This window comes from Buceros rhinoceros, unplaced genomic scaffold (assembly GCF_000710305.1).
Source record: "Buceros rhinoceros silvestris isolate BGI_N320 unplaced genomic scaffold, ASM71030v1 scaffold15356, whole genome shotgun sequence".
In the NCBI taxonomy this organism is placed as follows: domain Eukaryota; kingdom Metazoa; phylum Chordata; class Aves; order Bucerotiformes; family Bucerotidae; genus Buceros; species Buceros rhinoceros.
In genome coordinates this window covers 1,751-18,441 of record NW_010419439.1, presented here as the reverse complement: position 1 = coordinate 18,441, position 16,691 = coordinate 1,751, and the positions used below count along the sequence as shown (strand labels likewise).

The window sequence follows — 16,691 nt, the reverse complement described above, 5'->3', positions numbered from 1 at the left end:
CTGCTGAAGAACACCAAATATTTCTTCTGTTCATGAATTTTTCGTCAAAGAACTAGGTAACATTTCCTTCTTGCCCCGTAGAAGTGTGCATGTGCTCTGTTATTTTTCTAGCTTGTTCTGTCTTTGTAACCTGAGCTATGCTTTACTAGATATATTGCCATAAATCTTCTGAATAAAATGGACCTTTCAAGAGAAGATCAAGAAGTCTAGAGAATGTTTTGACTGTTAGCCATTTAGCAAGTAATGAATCATTCAATTTCTACCCTGTAGGGAATGTTTGATGAAGTTACAGAGCTTCAGCATCTTGTCCTGATGATTTTCAAACCAGGGTCTTAAATTAATCAATCAGTTTTTGCTGAATGGTTCTTAATGCAATTAGGAATCACAGGCAGTGAATGACTTGTATCTTTGGAGAGTTTTGTCTGCGTAGAGTGCTTTTTTCATTCCCTTCCCAAATGTGTTGGTAACTTAGGAATTCTTTTTCTGATGACACACAAAATATTCAGTGGGTCTTTAAAGTGGATGATGTTCAAGTGATGCAGGTCACTTTTGAGGAAGGAAACAAATACAGAGTTTGTTTGGGGCTTTTCGTGGGATTCTTTTAGTTTGCTTGTGTAAAAACTGACAGCGTTGCGATGTTGAGCAGGTTGTCTCCCAAAAAATGAACTTCTTCTCTATCTTCAGATATCAGAATTAATATTCAGAATACACAATATTGTAACAATAAATGAACAGCATAACAGTAGCCCATAAAATTGAATTTTTCTGAAGTTGCTTCAGTTTTTCTATCCTGTGCTTCCTCCTGCTTTCTTCTGAAAACTACCTGTCCTGTTTTCCTATATGGAAAAAATAAGACTGTAACATGGAATTTGCATGACTTCCAAGTATTTGTTAATGTCAGCTGATTTCAGTAAAATGTCTAATAATTTTAAGAAACTGGAAAGTGTAAAATTCTCTTTGCTTGGAATAGTATCATATTTCACTAAAACATCTACTTTAAATCTGACTCTGTGTGTTTATTACTTCAGCTAAAACTGCAGTTCTTGATGCAGCTGTAAACAGTTGTGAAGACAATTATGCACAAATCTAGTTTGTTGTAAAAGAGTGTACTTTGCAATAAAACCTTACTAAAAAGACATCTTGGAAAGAAAGAAGTGCATGGGAAACATTTTACAGCCTAATGGATTATTAAACTAAAACCCGCTGTAAACTGTTTTCTGCCTGTTGTCAACAGGTTCAGTACTGTGAGCCAGTGCTTTACTTTGGGGACGATGTGATAAGACTCTTAAAAGCTTCTCTGTAACTGAGATGTGGATACTTACCTGTGGAAGGTCATCGCAGATTTAATTTGTGTTTTCATTTCAAGTGTATATTTGTGTATGTTTTTTGGAGAACATATGTGTAGATAGAATAAGTAATCATTAACATTACATGGGGGAAAAAAAATTTATTTCCAGCTTACGTTTGTTTTCTTGGAGAGGTTTTATGCTTATTTTGAAAAGATTAGAAGAAAAAAGTTATAGGATGGGGAGTGTTTTGAATTAAGGTTGTTTTTTGAATAAGTGCAATGAAGGCACTGAGACGACAATATGATGAAAACGTGCATGGATGGGGAAAATATGGTTACAGGACAAATGGAGTTTTTTATGTCCTGCTCTGTAAAGATTGTAATACAGCAATGCCTGAAAACATGCAAAGTTTAACTAACCTCAGAGAATAGCACAAGAGAGCCTCCTGAAAGCATCAGGTAACTTCTTTTTTCTGTTGGTAACATAAATTTTTTTTCTGATAGAGAAAATGAAGTGCTGCAGTAGGTTCACAGATATGGAGAGCATGCCAGAAAAAAAGAACTTAACTACAAAGGATAATGCAAAACAAAAGGATATGAAGCCATTGCTAGGATTTGATAATGTTTTCCTAATTTGTCTAGAGTTTTCAGTATGCAGAGATGATACTCTTATAACCGCTGAAATTGTATGGCGAGTGAGCATTAGTAATAGTAATTCCTTTAAATGTTTGTCACATTTTATGATGCTAATTTCAAGATTTATACACCCCTCTACCTCCCAGCCCCCCATGTTAATTCCTGTTGGGAAGATCAGCATATAATTTTCTAATCATGGCAATTTTGAAAAACAGTTGAGAGCTTGGATTATACCAGAATTTTGTGTGATAAACTGATAGAAGAAGAAAAGGTACTAGTGTGGCAGGCATTTAATTTAAACAAGATACTCTTCGTTACCAGAAGTTTTTTTTCTTTCCCTTATCTATGCTGGTCTTACTAAAGGATATAAAAATTACTATTCCATTTGAAGTTCCCCAAACCAAAGTAGCTTGTTTCTTTTGATTAAGAGAGGTACTGTTAAAGGAAAGGCTTCTTGTGTATTTGCTGTGCTACTGAAAAACAGCTAATGTTCTGTGAAGCCAGTGCCAGAATGTATAAACCAATTTTAAATTTGAAAAATGTGTTGTATAGATAAACAGCAAATACATGAATAATGTGAGGAGAGGAAGGAGAAAAGGTGTAGTGCCATTTTATACCTACTATACCTATTCATGTTTATAGCTCAGTATGTGAAGCTGTTTTAACTGAATGTTTTAGTTATTCTTAAGGGAGTGAAAGGTATGCAGGGAATAAAGTAGTGTTTAGATAGTTCAGATCATTAAGAACATATCATTGCAAACCTAAGGTAGTCCAGGAAACTATACGCTTTTATTTCTTAGTTACAGTCTTGTTGACTTGTTGACCTGGATTTCCACAAAATATATTTGGGCATTGGATACTGTTATGAGCAACTTCAACCGCTTGTTTACATACAACTACTTTGAAAAAAATAATTGGAGGAACAAATAAACCCTTTTTTTCTTTCTGTGTGTTGATTTCTACCAATTGCTCTTTCCTAATATCTTTCCTTACCCCAACAGAGATAATAAATTAAAAAATAAGATATGGCAAATGGGAATTTCAGTCAAGGAGTAGGTGCTTAGCTTTAAGTACAGTGAATTACATGCTGTGCTAAATTGAGTCCTTAAAGCATCAGTACTACCAGTTGAACTGGAAACATTAATTGTTCTTAATGTAAATCAGAGCTCATTGAAATGTGTAGATGAGATTTGTGGCTGTTTTTTTCATCATGAGGTTACTTGACTGCTTGTTTTTACTTAAGCTGTTAGGTAGAGTATACATACCTACATGTGCACCCAGATACGTACATATATGAGGTATACGTACACATGTACTTGGTAAGGTAAGCTCTCGGACAGAGCTTTTTCTTCCCAGTTAGAAGGGAAAATAGATGAGTAGTTGGCTTCAGTTTTTTGTGAGCTTTACCACTGACCTTTACTGCAGTCTGCAGGCAAGACTGAAAAATTGGCACAGACAGGTTGGGTATCACCTTTCTTTTGTGGTCTGGCAGAACTCCTAAATTGGTAGAAAATGAGACTTGACAGTTTATGTTATTAATTGGAGAACAATAGCCATATTATGACTAACTTCAGTCTAATGCCCACATCAGTTAACTCCGTCATCCTCCAAGGATGCATCACTTTTCTTCTTTTAATGCTATCATGCAAGATTTTAGGAAATTACATTATTCAAGGAATATAGAAAGTAGAGCCAACAAGGCTTTAAAACAGTTCTGCTCTCATGTGGAATGTAATTTATATAATGAAGTAATACCAAAGACTGTGGTAAATTAAGGTTTGTTGGCAGACCTGACTCGGCTGCACTGGATCTGGAATAACCTGCTGTGTAACTTTTATGCAATTCAGCCTGTGTTTTCTAGCTGTTACCAGTACCACTCTAGCTGTTCAAAGTACAAAAAGAAAAGCATTGTCTCCCATATTCATGAGCCAGACTTTTAGTTAAACGCATCACACTTTATTCTGTGAACCTAATTATTTCTTAAATGTTACGTTTGTTTTGTTAGCAAAGCACACCTACTTTTTACTACCATAGTTTTGAAAAGTATTTGGTAGAAGTAGTCTATCAAGTAGCACCGATTACCACCCCAAATAAATGGCTATTCTTACTACAGCTTTAATAAGCAACAACCACGTACTTAGATTTATGTTGAGATTTCAGCTTAAAACAGAAAGTTGTCATTTTTATTCATAGAATAAAATATAATGGAGTATTCATAGAATAAAAGTAGAATTTTCAAGTACTACAACTAAATGCTACTTAGTTTGAGTTAAAATTTATTACAATAGCTCCTTTGTGAAAATAGCCTCCTGAGAGCATTTGTGAAAATTCAGGTTAATGGAAGAATGACACTTAGACTATTAAACTAAGTAAAAAATAATTTAATTATTTCACGTCTGGCAAAGTCTCTTTCACAGAATCACAAAATTATCTGGTTGGAAGAGACTTTAAGATCATCGAGTTCAACCGTTCAGCCTGCGCTGCCAGGGTCCCTAAGCCATGTCCCTCAGCACCACATCCACATGGCTTTTAAACACTTCCAGGGACAGGGCCTCCACCAGCTTCCGGGACAGCCTGTCCCAATGTTTCAACCCTCTCTGTAAAGAATCCTGTTATCTAACCTAGATCTCCTCTGGCACAACTTAAGGCCACTTCCTCTGACTTTGATATCTGTGTCATTAAGGCCTTGGACAGCTCTTAGTGAAGAAGTTTGTGGTACATCAGAGCTGCTGATCTCTGCCTTTCAGCTGTGAAAACAGTTTAAATAACTACTCAGGGGAGGAATGGTGATGGGTGAAGACACAGCAAGTCAGAAGAGCAGCATGTGCACATCGTTCTCTGAACCTCTGCTGCTGCGGGTTTCCTTATGTGTGCGAGTGGGAATGTGGTGGCGCTCTTAGTTCCCCGTTTTTCTTTTATTTGTGTGAGAATTGAGATAAGAGAGAACGGTAAGTGAAGGGAGGAGTTGCTCTCTGTAGATGGTATTGTTAGCCTGTTTCCAACTGTCTCTTCCCACTCATCACTTCACTCCAGCTCCTTTAGTGGTGTAGAAGACTATAAGTATTTGGATTAGCTATTTGCTCTCCTGTTCCACCCTCGACCAACGCTGTACGTTTCACCACATGCTTCTTGGGTGTCCCTGATAGAATAGCCTCAGTGGCCTATGATCATTTGGCAGTCTATTTTTCTTGCTTCTTTGGATTTGATTTGGCTTTTAGGTTGCTAGCTGAAGAGTCTTGGCACTGGAGGATACTGCCTTCAGGATATCTTGACTTTGTTCTTCTCACCGGGTGAGATATCTTAACTATTTGTACTTCTTGGTGATGCTAGAAGATTAATTTCAGTTGTCTGTTCCTCCAGCAAATTATTTGCCCTCTCCTTTGTCCCTTTTGGAAGGTCAAACTCAGATCTATCTGAACTGTAGTCTTACATTAAGACATTTCTAGTCTTCGCTATTGTCCTAAAAATGTGTAAGATCATTTAGAATATAATTTAAAAAAAAAAATGTTTCAGGCAAAAATGGAATTACAGTTATAAAATTTCAGATCCAGTGATGCCATCTTACTCACACTTCTTTGTTTTCAAAAGGAAATGTGTTTCAAAAAGAATAAACAATAATGTAAGCAGCCATGGAGAAGTATTAGCTTAGTACTTGCCTTTCTGAGATGGTGTGCTTAAGTTATGGTGCAGTTTAGGCTTTTCTTCTTGCCGTTTTTAGTGCATGTTTTCAACTCACACACAAAAGCAATGACAAGCTCTTCTACATTCAACTATAACTGAAGGCTCAAGGCACTTGCTGTACAGTTGGACAAATAAGAAAATTAGAGCTTAGTGTGGAAGCTGTATATGTGGTCCTGAATATTAACAGATTAAAAATAATATAGATGGATTATGGATTAAAATGGTAATATGAGTTCAGAACCTCTTCAGTTACACTGTCCTCTGCTTCAAATTTGATAGAAGAAACAGTCTTAAGCGTATTTCAGAAAACACTTCCTTTGGTGTATCTTTCTTTCTTTCTTTTTTTTTTTCTTCCCTTTGAGCATCTTTCCTCCAAGCAGAATTTAGTGCAGTTTACCACATACCATTTTTTATGATCCCAGTTCAAAATTCTAGCAGAAAATGTTTAGTATATAAGGCAAATAATGTGCTCAATTAAAATAAAACTTGTTTTTGGTTTAAAACCACTTTTCAATTAAGTTCAAGTTCAGTTTGTGTATGTCATCACATAAAACTACTAAATTCTTGAAATCATCACTAGCGTTAGTTAACAAGATGTACTAATTTCCTCTTTACTTCTGGGTATGTTGTACTAAAGAGTACTTCACAGTGATTGAGTCACTGGATTTCACTGGCATCTGATGACAAGGGAGTGAGTTTTTAGTTCAGAAAGATGCACAGTCTGTCTTGTCAAGCCTCTTGTTTTATGGGCGGCTGGCCCACTGAGCACATAGAGCAAATGATAATGAAAGTGCTAAGGCCACACAGTGACAGAAAACTGAAGTACAGTAGGCATATTCTTAATTTCTCAGGCTTATGTACATTCACAGAATACACAATACACCAGACTGTATTTCCTTACTTTTTATTAGTGAAAGAGAATATTTAACATGAAGCAAGTCTCCTAGAAAGCTTGGATTTTGTTTTTAATATTGGGACCAGCTATCTACAAAACTGCTAAGAGAAAAGTATGTCTGTGTTGGGTTTGTGTGGGGCAAGGTTTTGAAAGACAGGTAAGGGAATTACTGGCATGGCTCTTGTAGGAAGGTTCAAGAAGCTCCCTCCCCTTGCTACCTCCAAGTTGGACCTGCCTTTGGCCAGGCCCAAGACAGTCAGTGCCTCTGCAATAACGTATTTAAGAGGGGAAGACTTTTTGGGTGAGTTCTTTGGTTTTGTGAGTTCTTTTTCTTGGGAGAGGAGTGGGATGGGAGGGAGACAGCTATGCAGACACCAAGGTCAGTGAGGGAGTCAGAATGGTGCGCCAAAGCAGCCACTCCCACTTTGGCCCGTGGTGAGATGTTATTTTCTTTTAAACTGTGGATGAATCTGTCATGGGAGAAGATCTTTAAAATTACACTTCAGGCTAAAGAACCTATAGTCAAATTCTAAAAAATGCATAACTTCACTGTTGTCAAATTTTAGTGAAGCTGGGTCTGGCAGAGAAGGTTGTTTTCATCTCCCATTAAGCAGTTGTGTTTTCTTATGTACCAATACCACACATGGTTCTTCACCCGTTTCCTTGGAGCTTTAGCGGTTTGTTTGCCCAATAACATTTAATTTCTAATTTAATTGCTTTGTTGTAGAAAATGTTGTCTCAGACTTAGTGAAATAGATTGTGATAAGTTTGTTAATGTCATAAGTTTTTGAGTGACTCCTGCTCATTTCTGCCAGGCACAGCCAGCCTCCCATTTTTCTTTCTCTCTTTCTTCAGGCTGCCTTATATCGGCTGAGTGGGGATTGGAATCCTTTACATGTGGATCCAAGTTTTGCAGCTCTTGGAGGTGAGTTGAAGGATGCCATTGCAGATTTGGATGAAGGATGGTGTAAATGTATTTTTAATCTTTTTTTTTTTTTTCACTTAGTATTTATGTCTTTAACAAGCTGGCAGAAACAGTGCTTTTTTACAGCTGTTCTTAGAGTCACCATTAGATGTCTTCAAAGTTCCATGTGACACTTTACTTTAAAGCCTTGCTTCTTGTAGCTAGGAATGTGGAATGATGCTTGGACCCCTACAATGAAAACCTGCCTCCTTTCCTATTTTCCTTTTAGAGCTTATTGGTTGACTATCAAAAGGTTCAGAAGGAATTCCATAAATTATTTGATAGATAATTCTTTCCATATAAATATTTTGGAGATCATATTGGTTCTCATACTGGAACTTTTTGTGCTTCTGTGTAATCTTCTCAATCCCAATAAATCTCAGGAAGGCAGGAGAGGGGGTTTGTTAGCACCACTCTCCTGTAAAATTGCTTAACGGCACTTCTTGCTAGCCCAGTAGCTTTTTCATTTGTGTAATGCAACATGCAAAAGCTACAGACCATAGACTATATTAACAGACTCTTGCAGAGATGTAGTTACTGAAGGAGAGTCTGTTTTCTTAAATTTCTATGGTAAAGGTATTTTTCAGAGTTCTTTTTCAGGCCTTGCTAGTAGTACAGTGTGATTTTTCCAGGCAGACAGCAATTTGATTTACCTAAGGAATTTTCCTGAGTGTGTATGCTCTGATTGTAAACTTTACACGAAAATACTGTTCTGTAATAACTGATTTACAGTTTTCTGGTGATTTCTTTTTAATATAGAAGTATGACTGTATAGTGTCTTTACCAAGGTAAACGGAGCAGAGCTATACATCCTTGTTCAGATCATACTTAACACATAATTCCACAAATTGTCTTGTTTCGTAAATACATTCTGATGATTTGGTTAACTCTTTTGTATAACTCTGCGTAAATTTGTGTTAATGATAATCAAATACCAGGGTCCGTAAAGAGATTTCCTTGGTTTATTAAAACATCATGTTCAGATTTTTTCAGCTGATTATTTTGGATAAATATTTCGATCCAGTCACCCAATTACTTTTGAAGATGATGCAGGATAAAAGTACATTTTTATAATTGAACCTACTGGTATTTCAAATAATGATTACAATTCTATAAAAAACCTACAAAACAAGGAATAGAAATCTGCCTGCTCACAAAAGAGCACTGGCACTTAGACACAGTGAAAAAATTAAATTAACTCTGTAGAAGAGATAGTCTCTTTGTCTGATACTGCCGGACTAGATTTTGGAACCCTGGCAGTCTCTTACTCAAATATCTACACTAGATGTAGGTTCAAATAAAGAAGAAAATTATTGTAGAGATATTCCACAAATATTTTTTCTAGTTATACCAAAGCCCTTTTCTTTGGGCATATTCACACGCCTTCTTGTCTTTAATCTCTGTAAATGTTCTCTTTGGCTCTCACCACCATGTACTGGAAGTAAGCATTCAGCATAATGCACTCAGATTGTTCCAGCATTATTGTTAAGCCTACCTGTGAGTAATGTTTCAGAGGAAATACACTATATGAAAACACTTGTTTATATTCTTGTGTCTTTATTCCTGTAGCTTGTTTGTATTTCTGAGACTTTAGAAAGTGAAAGCAACATTTACTTTGTTTTCGTTTTAGTCTAGGTAAAAAGAAATCGGTTGCCTTACCCATTTTTCTCTGAGTATCCATTAGTTTTATAAAGAAAATACTGGGGAGAATAGGACCATGTATGTTTGTCTGTTTCTGAGTTCTGAAAATGGTGGTGTTTTTTGGTTCTGGCATGGTGTATTGAGCTAAACTTTTGAAGTGCTAAAGGTTACTCTAACATCCTGTGTGAGAGATACTGAATACTGATATTGTTACAATAATGCCAGAAACGTGTTTTAAAATTGACTCCATAGTATCTTTGTGCTTTCAGAAATACTCTGTGCACAGTGCACAGAAAAGAGTGTTATTAAAAGTGTAGGTATTCAGATATTTTACAGGAAAGAAAGGACAGAACGATGAGTGTGAAATGCTTAGAGCAAGAAACAGACTCAAGTTCTTTCTAGCCCGTCTTCACGCCTCTTCTCCTAACTGAATGAGTCAAAATTTCTGTTTCTCATCCTTACTCATGCTGGTCTTGTCTTTCCTCTGAGCTGTGTCTCAGAATTCCCATCTTTCCCAACATTGAGTCCTGCTGGATTTTTTTATCTCTCTTGTAAGTGGTTTCTTCTAAGTTCTAATTCTCTGCAGGTTAGACTTTCTTCTGTTTACTCTTTTTTGTTTTGTTGGGTTTTGGTTTTGCTTTTCTCTCTCAGCTGTGGTCCCTTGAGACAACTTTTCATGCTGTGTAGATGATATGAAGAGTTGTTCAGACTTCAGGACAAATGAACTCTGGCAGCTGAAAGTGGCAGATGAGTTCTAGACAAAGCAACTGATTTCATAGCCGAAGGTGGATGGACCTGTCTCAGATATGTGGGCTTTTGCAAATGTGACCAAATACCATTCACATGCCTTGTCAGGTCAGAGCAACCTGTTAAGAGATCTTAACACGCTCAGTACAAGCTCAATTTTAAAACTTAACTGTTGCACTTCAGTGAATCTCAGTTTCCAAAGGTTATTTTGTCAAATTTGACAGAATCTCTTGGAAAAAGATTCATCACTAATACAAAGATTATCCTCTGCCAAGGTTCAACTACTGCTCCAAAGTGTAAAACTGTGAGGAAACCTGAGAAAAAATGTCAGTATAAACAATACACTGTATTTTTTTCCCTCTTTTTTTAGGTGTGTTCAACATGCCTGAAATCTTAAATTTTTTTTTTCTTCCACTTCTGAATAAAAAAAGGTTAATCCTGAAGTGTGCACTATATTTGAAGACTTTTGGCAACCATGAATAGCAATAAGAATGGAAAGCCTCAAATGCTCTTAATACCACCAGTTTTTAGCTGTTACAATACCTCTTATCCTTAATATGCATACTTCCATGTAACTGTGTATCTGGTGTGACTATGCAGATGTACTGAAACAACCTATCTCCTTGTTTTTCATTTTATCACTTCCACAAACAGGGACTACTACTGCTTGTGAGTCTGCATAGCATGGGCAGTGTTGGAGTGCCAGTTCTCAGTGGCTAATGTCCTTTGGCTTAAAGTAGAGGAAAAAATAAATGGTAACTGACACTTTTTCAGTGAGATAAATTAGTTTAAAAAGAATTAAGCATCATATTGGAGGAAAATACTGTGAATAAAATACAGGTATTTGTAGAAGCAACATGCAAACTCCTAATATTACAAATGCTAAAATATTACTTTTTGAAATAGGATTTAAGAAGCCTATTCTTCATGGACTTTGTTCCTTTGGGTTTGCTGCTAGACATGTTTTGAAGCAGTTTGCAAATAATGATGTGAAGAGATTCAAGGCGATCAAGGTCTGTGTGTTCTTTCTTTGCAGTTAATTTTCTTGATTTTTCTGGTTTTAGTGTTAAAAAAAAAAACCAAAACAAACCCAAACCTTTAGAGTGGGAAAAGGCTTTTGCACTGTCTTAAATGCTGCATTTGCTTTTACTTATTGCTGCATGCATTTTAATGCCTCTCTTTAGTATGTTTACTTAGATATTTCGGCTTTCTACATCGCTGGTTGACTGATTTTTCTCTTTGCTTTTTCTGACTTCAGTAAAGCCTATACTTTTAAGCTTTGCATGTATGTATGACAGATCTGTTCACACACCCAATTTTTCTTCTGTATTTTATTTAGGTTCGCTTTGCCAAACCAGTCTTTCCGGGGCAAACTTTACAAACAGAAATGTGGAAGGAAGGAAATAGAATCCATGTTCAGACCAAGGTCAGAACACACACACTGTTATGGGCTTTAGAGAAAGATGTGTTTGTTAAAATACTAGGGGTATTTATGAAGGGAAGCAAAAAAAGTGTCTTATCAAGCACACCACTGAAGAAGGTTTTGTAAAGAATTTAAGTGATTAGAATGAAATATTCTTACTTATTTTATGATGTCACTGAGATTCTAATAAAACCACCATTATAGTCATAGGACTCAATACACTCCTTATATTACATAATAGGTGAACTCATTTCACTGTATTGCATTTTTTGTGTTTGTCCACTGTTTGTCCACTGGAAGAGCAAAAAGCAGTCATTGTCAGGTCAGCATGGTTTGTACTTGTTTTCTACAGTTAATCATAACCTGGTGTATACATCTTTATCTAACACTTTTTTATCTTAAATTAACTCCTGGTAGTTAATTTATCCAGGTAAACTTCTACAAATTTAGCTTTAATTGAGTTAAACTTAAACTGCATCTACACAGAACAACTTACTTAGAAATGGAAGTTTCATAGCAGGTGGACATAGCAAACACAATAAAAGGAGTTTACACTTTTATAAGTTCAGCTTCTGCATTCTTCTATTTACTTTGGCATTGCCCTTTTGTGTGGGTATCCTGCAATCCTGTCCTACATGTGGTAGAATACTTACGGGAGGCTAAGGGTAGAATACTCCATGTAGAGGTGACTACAAGTAAATTCTTATCACTTCTGTTGTAGCATCCTATGATACTGTCACTTTCTTGAACTGTGATTTTTACTGGTATTTATCAATGTGTTAGCTTATGCAGATGCAATTCACATTGCTTTGGCTAGCCAAAGTTTTGCAACCCCCTCTCAGTAACCAGCTGTTGATTTGTCAGTCCAGCAGCAGGGGTAGTTACAGCTGCAGGGGGGATTGGGCAGGCAAAATCAAATGAGTTATCTTAAGGACGTGGGCTTGCTGTTTCCATAGGAATGCAGCTTTGTAGAATAGGTGTTGACTGAAGGAGATAAATTTTGTGTGCACACCTTATGAGCGTTAGCAGCTGTAGAATTTCAGAATAACTACATCAAGGCTGCTGTGTGCAAACTCTCCACCTCTCATTACTAGTAGTAAACAAGACTGTTTGGTGCCTCAAATGAGCTTTGGAGAGTACTGTATTGGAGATGGCATAGTTATATTTAAAAGATACTACCACCCAGTCCTGACAGAATTTCTAGACTTCAGGAACTGACTTTTGAGAGTCTGCATGTACAGTGTAACAGAATTCATTATATGCTTCCAAGCCCTTTGGAATTTATGAACAGAATTGAATGTTTTGTTGTGTTTACAGTCTGGTTTTGTTACTGTGTTTGGTTCAGTCATTGCTAATATGTAGAGTTTGAGGGGATTTTGCTACAGGGTTTTTTTTTCCACAGGTGTGGAAAAATCACAATGTTTAACAAGATTGTAGAGAGCCACCTTGTTTCAACAGTTACAAATTACGCAAAATTCTGTTTCTTGTGGTGTATTGGAATAATCTGAAGTGAAGCCATCTTTGTACTTGTAATTAACTCTGGTTAAATCAAACCAAAAGTAGACCCCTAACTTCAGTACACTGGTTTAAACCCATTTTCAGAACTGTGGGAAGTGCAGTGACAGCAGGTGACAAGCTGTTCGGCATGGTTTGGGTAATTGTTATTATGTAGTCTTTCTGTATTAATCTCATTTGTGCAATAAGCTAAGCTGTGACACTGAATATTCCTCTGCTTTGGCTATTTATTATATAACTCTCTATATGCATTGTCAGTGAATAATTTTGTGATTTTTTTTTTCTGCCATGAGTCAGTTAAAGAAATAATGCCAAAATGAAATGCATTTTCTTCTCTGTCTTAATATTTTAAAAAATTAAAACAGAAGGAATTCAGGTATTTTTCATCCTTCTTCTTGTAATCTTTCTAGTTTTACAATGCTTTAAAATATTGTTTACAGTGCAAGTTATAGTGTAAGGCACCTGAAGATAATGAAACTGTCTAGGTGAACTCGTGACAACTGCATATCTACCTCAAGGAAAAACATTTTAGAATATCTTTCTCAGAACTATTTATGAATTAACATGAACAGTAGCTTGTAACACTGGAGGTTAATTTTCAGACAGATTTTTTTGACCAGAAAAACAGCAATGTATTTTGCTATAATTTCTCAAGAAGCAAATAATTACTTTATTTGGAGAGCTGTTTGCAAAGCATAGTACACTAACTTGCCTCAAGACTACAACACATTTATGAGGTGGTAATTATTCACTGTTGAACTTTTTATATTTTCTCTTTTTTTATCTCTGATTTTAAAATGTAAGGAAGATTCCTTTGTTGCCATTCTGTTGTGACTTTCTGCCAATATGTTACTCTTTAATGGAATTTTTTTCCCCTACTGCAGGTCAAAGAGACTGGAGAAGTTGCTATAGCAGGGGGCTATGTGGATATAGTCCCAGCCTTGGATAAGCCTTCTGCTTGGGAGCCTCTGAAGGTAGGGGGAAGCAATAGAAGTTGCAAAGCAGCATAGTTATTTTCATGAAAAACACAGGGGGAAATACTTAGATCACTTACCTGTCTTCTACTTAGATGAGTGTAAGAGTTCAGATGTGAACACAAACGTTGAGAATACAGACATTCATAGGTGTATTTGAGGGAGAAAATACTGACATTTTAAGGTATACGGTATGGCTGATGAAATTTGAAGTGCTTAATGCTAATTGGAGTTTGAGGATAAGCATCATGCTGTATGTTACAAAACAAGTGAGGCATGCACCAGCAAGGGCATCAAGTTTTGAGCACTGGCATAACTTAAGATTGAAATTACTCCCTGTAATTTCGGGTTGTACCTGTAAAACGAGCGTTTTGTTTTTATTTTGTGGATGTTGAAGGTCAAACAATGTAAGTTGTAAAAGCATGTGACCATCAGTTTTTTTGGAGACACTTGGGGAAAATGGCAGGAAGGCATTAGAAGAACAGAACAAATGAAAATGAGATAGTATACTCATACTTCTTTCGAAAGAAGGCTCTGACAGCTGTGCATGTGGTTAAGCCTAACACATGATACGCATTTCATATATTTTAAAAAACCCTCTGCATTAATCCTTGGGTACTAGTCTTGCCATAAAAGACGGAATTGTACATGTAATGGTGAGGATGTCCTGGATTCCTAACATGGTCTAAGAGACACGGGTGCACAGTGCATTGCCTTAATAAGCCATATCTTTTTTTCCCCCATTGATTCCTGCCTGCAAAGGATGAAACTTTAATACTTTTAAGTTTGTGAAGTACTGAGGTAGTGACATATCTTTTCATAAAAAGCTTGTGATGTATTCCTGGAACCTGTTTCTTTTTGCTGATTGTGTTTAGTCTCTGACATTCTGAACTGTTGCCATATCTGCATTTGAAGTTCAAAGATATACGCATTAGACCTTTTCAGTGAAATAATTACAGTTTGGAGTTTTTTTTAATCATGAGCATTTTTCAGTAAGGAATTTTTTTAAGCTTACTCTCAGAAGTTAAGGTGCTTTAGCAGTTCGCTGACAGAGGCGGGCGTCCACCAGGGGAAACTAGCCTGGGTGAAGATGATTGGCAAATTTAAATTTCATCAGGACCTCTGTTCTGTAATGGAGAATATAGGCTTAACCAAAGAGATGAGAAGATAGCAGCATGAGAAGTCTTGCATTCTGGTCTACAGGAAGGTACAGCAGAGTAACTAAAGCTATGAGAGCTTCTTTGCCCCAGTTCCAGTCAGATGAAAAAGTAACTGAAAAGGCTTCTTAAAGTGTAGCATTTTATCCAATACAAGTATTTGTTAAAGACAGACGATGAAAGGGGCAATGAAAGGCTTGCAAAATAGTACGTTTGGAATAGTTGAAAATGTACATGTAGCGAATCCCATTCTTAAATGACAAACACATTGCGTGTACGCTAGAGTTTTGAGTTTGTAGTGCAGTATGTTTTGAACGTCTTTCATGTCGAGTTAATGTACTGATAGAAACATTTTGTGTACTAAAAACTAACACGCCTTTCACAAAGGAAAAAGTGGCAATGGTTATCCTCCAAAGGGAATAAAAGGCATTTTAGAAGCCCTTAGAGCCCTAAGGATAAAATAAAATAAATTGTAGTGATAAATGACAAAAACTGCAAAAACAATATTTGAAATAATTCTCAAGGAACAGTCCATGAAGCATTTTCTGCTTCAATTTACTCTTTTATGCTGACAGTTGCTAGAGGTGATTATTAAGTGCATTTAATAATTCTGCAATAGAGACTTTCCTGAACACAGTGCTTGAACTAATAGACGTATGTAGTACTTTTTAAGTGGCATTTCAATTCTAAATGCTTCATATTCTCTTTTTTTAAGACTGCAGGGCTGCAAAGTGATATTGTGTTTGAAGAAATCGGTCGTCGTGTAAAAGGGATTGGAAAGGAATTGGTAAAGAAAGTAAATGCTGTATTTCAGTGGGACATCACTAAAGATGGAAAAACAGCAATGCAGTGGAGTAAGCTTTTATATATTGCCCTGATGCATTTTTTTTGAAGTGAGATTAATTAAACTTATTCTAATTAAAATGGTATCTTGAAAAAAAGGTGAATATTCACTGGGAGCTAAAAATCTGAATATGTACTGAATGCACAAGTGATAAGGAGATCTGATAAAGTTCCATGACGGCAGTTACTAACCTTTCTAGGAACATACTTCTGTAATTTACCTACTTAGATGTAGGTACAGGCAAACCATCCTCTCGAACGTCAGTGCATTTCTGCTTAAATTTTCCAGAATGGATTGCCACTGCACATAGAAAAGCAGGCTAAATTAACCTCCTAGGAGCTCTGTGTTATAGAAGTTAGTCTGCTAGTGATGTGACATGCTAACTAATCTAAAACAACATAAGTATTTATTTCTACTGCATTGTGCTTGTCAATTCAGTGAAAATATAGCCCAATTTGTTTCCATTTGAATTTTCTGAGATCAAGATTTAATGAAGGTATAGTGATTCTTACCATCATTTAAGTATGATACTGGGCTGGAGATGCTAAAGCTTGTAACAGCAAAAGGTCAGAGTGGAAGAGTTTCCTGGTGAACTGGATTGTACAAGTATATGAAATGGTCTGATGGGGGTAAAACCGCTTCCTCAAAAAACTTCTCTTAAATTCTCTTGTGCTCAGTTTCTAAGGATATGTATTTTTCAAAAACCAGTCTGATTTTTGTAATTGGATATATTTTATTGTCTTTGGAACTATTCAAGTTTGTTGTTTCTGTGGGTTTTTTTGGGGTTTTTTTTGTTTTTTTTTTGTTGTTGTTGAGGTGTCTAAATGATCTGTTAGTGGAATGCAGAGTTTTTCCAAAGGGATAAACCATAGTCAGGATGTAACTTCCAGGCCTTTTCTTTTTTGTGAAGAAATGCAAATCTTGGT

At 36.3% G+C, this 16,691-nt stretch overlaps 1 protein-coding gene across 1 annotated transcript in view; it reads left to right on the top strand.

Moving 5' to 3' along the window:
- The window catches only part of HSD17B4 (hydroxysteroid (17-beta) dehydrogenase 4), a gene marked incomplete at both ends in the record, with an annotated part of 43,537 nt that extends 27,762 nt beyond the window's left edge, over positions 1-15,775 (top strand). Inside the window, 5 exons of the mRNA XM_010138923.1 lie at positions 7,356-7,425; positions 10,759-10,865; positions 11,192-11,278; positions 13,675-13,764; positions 15,637-15,775. Coding sequence (XP_010137225.1) covers positions 7,356-7,425; positions 10,759-10,865; positions 11,192-11,278; positions 13,675-13,764; positions 15,637-15,775 — 493 coding nt within the window. The remainder of the gene's footprint in view (positions 1-7,355; positions 7,426-10,758; positions 10,866-11,191; positions 11,279-13,674; positions 13,765-15,636) is intronic.
- Positions 15,776-16,691: the final 916 nt, after the last annotated feature.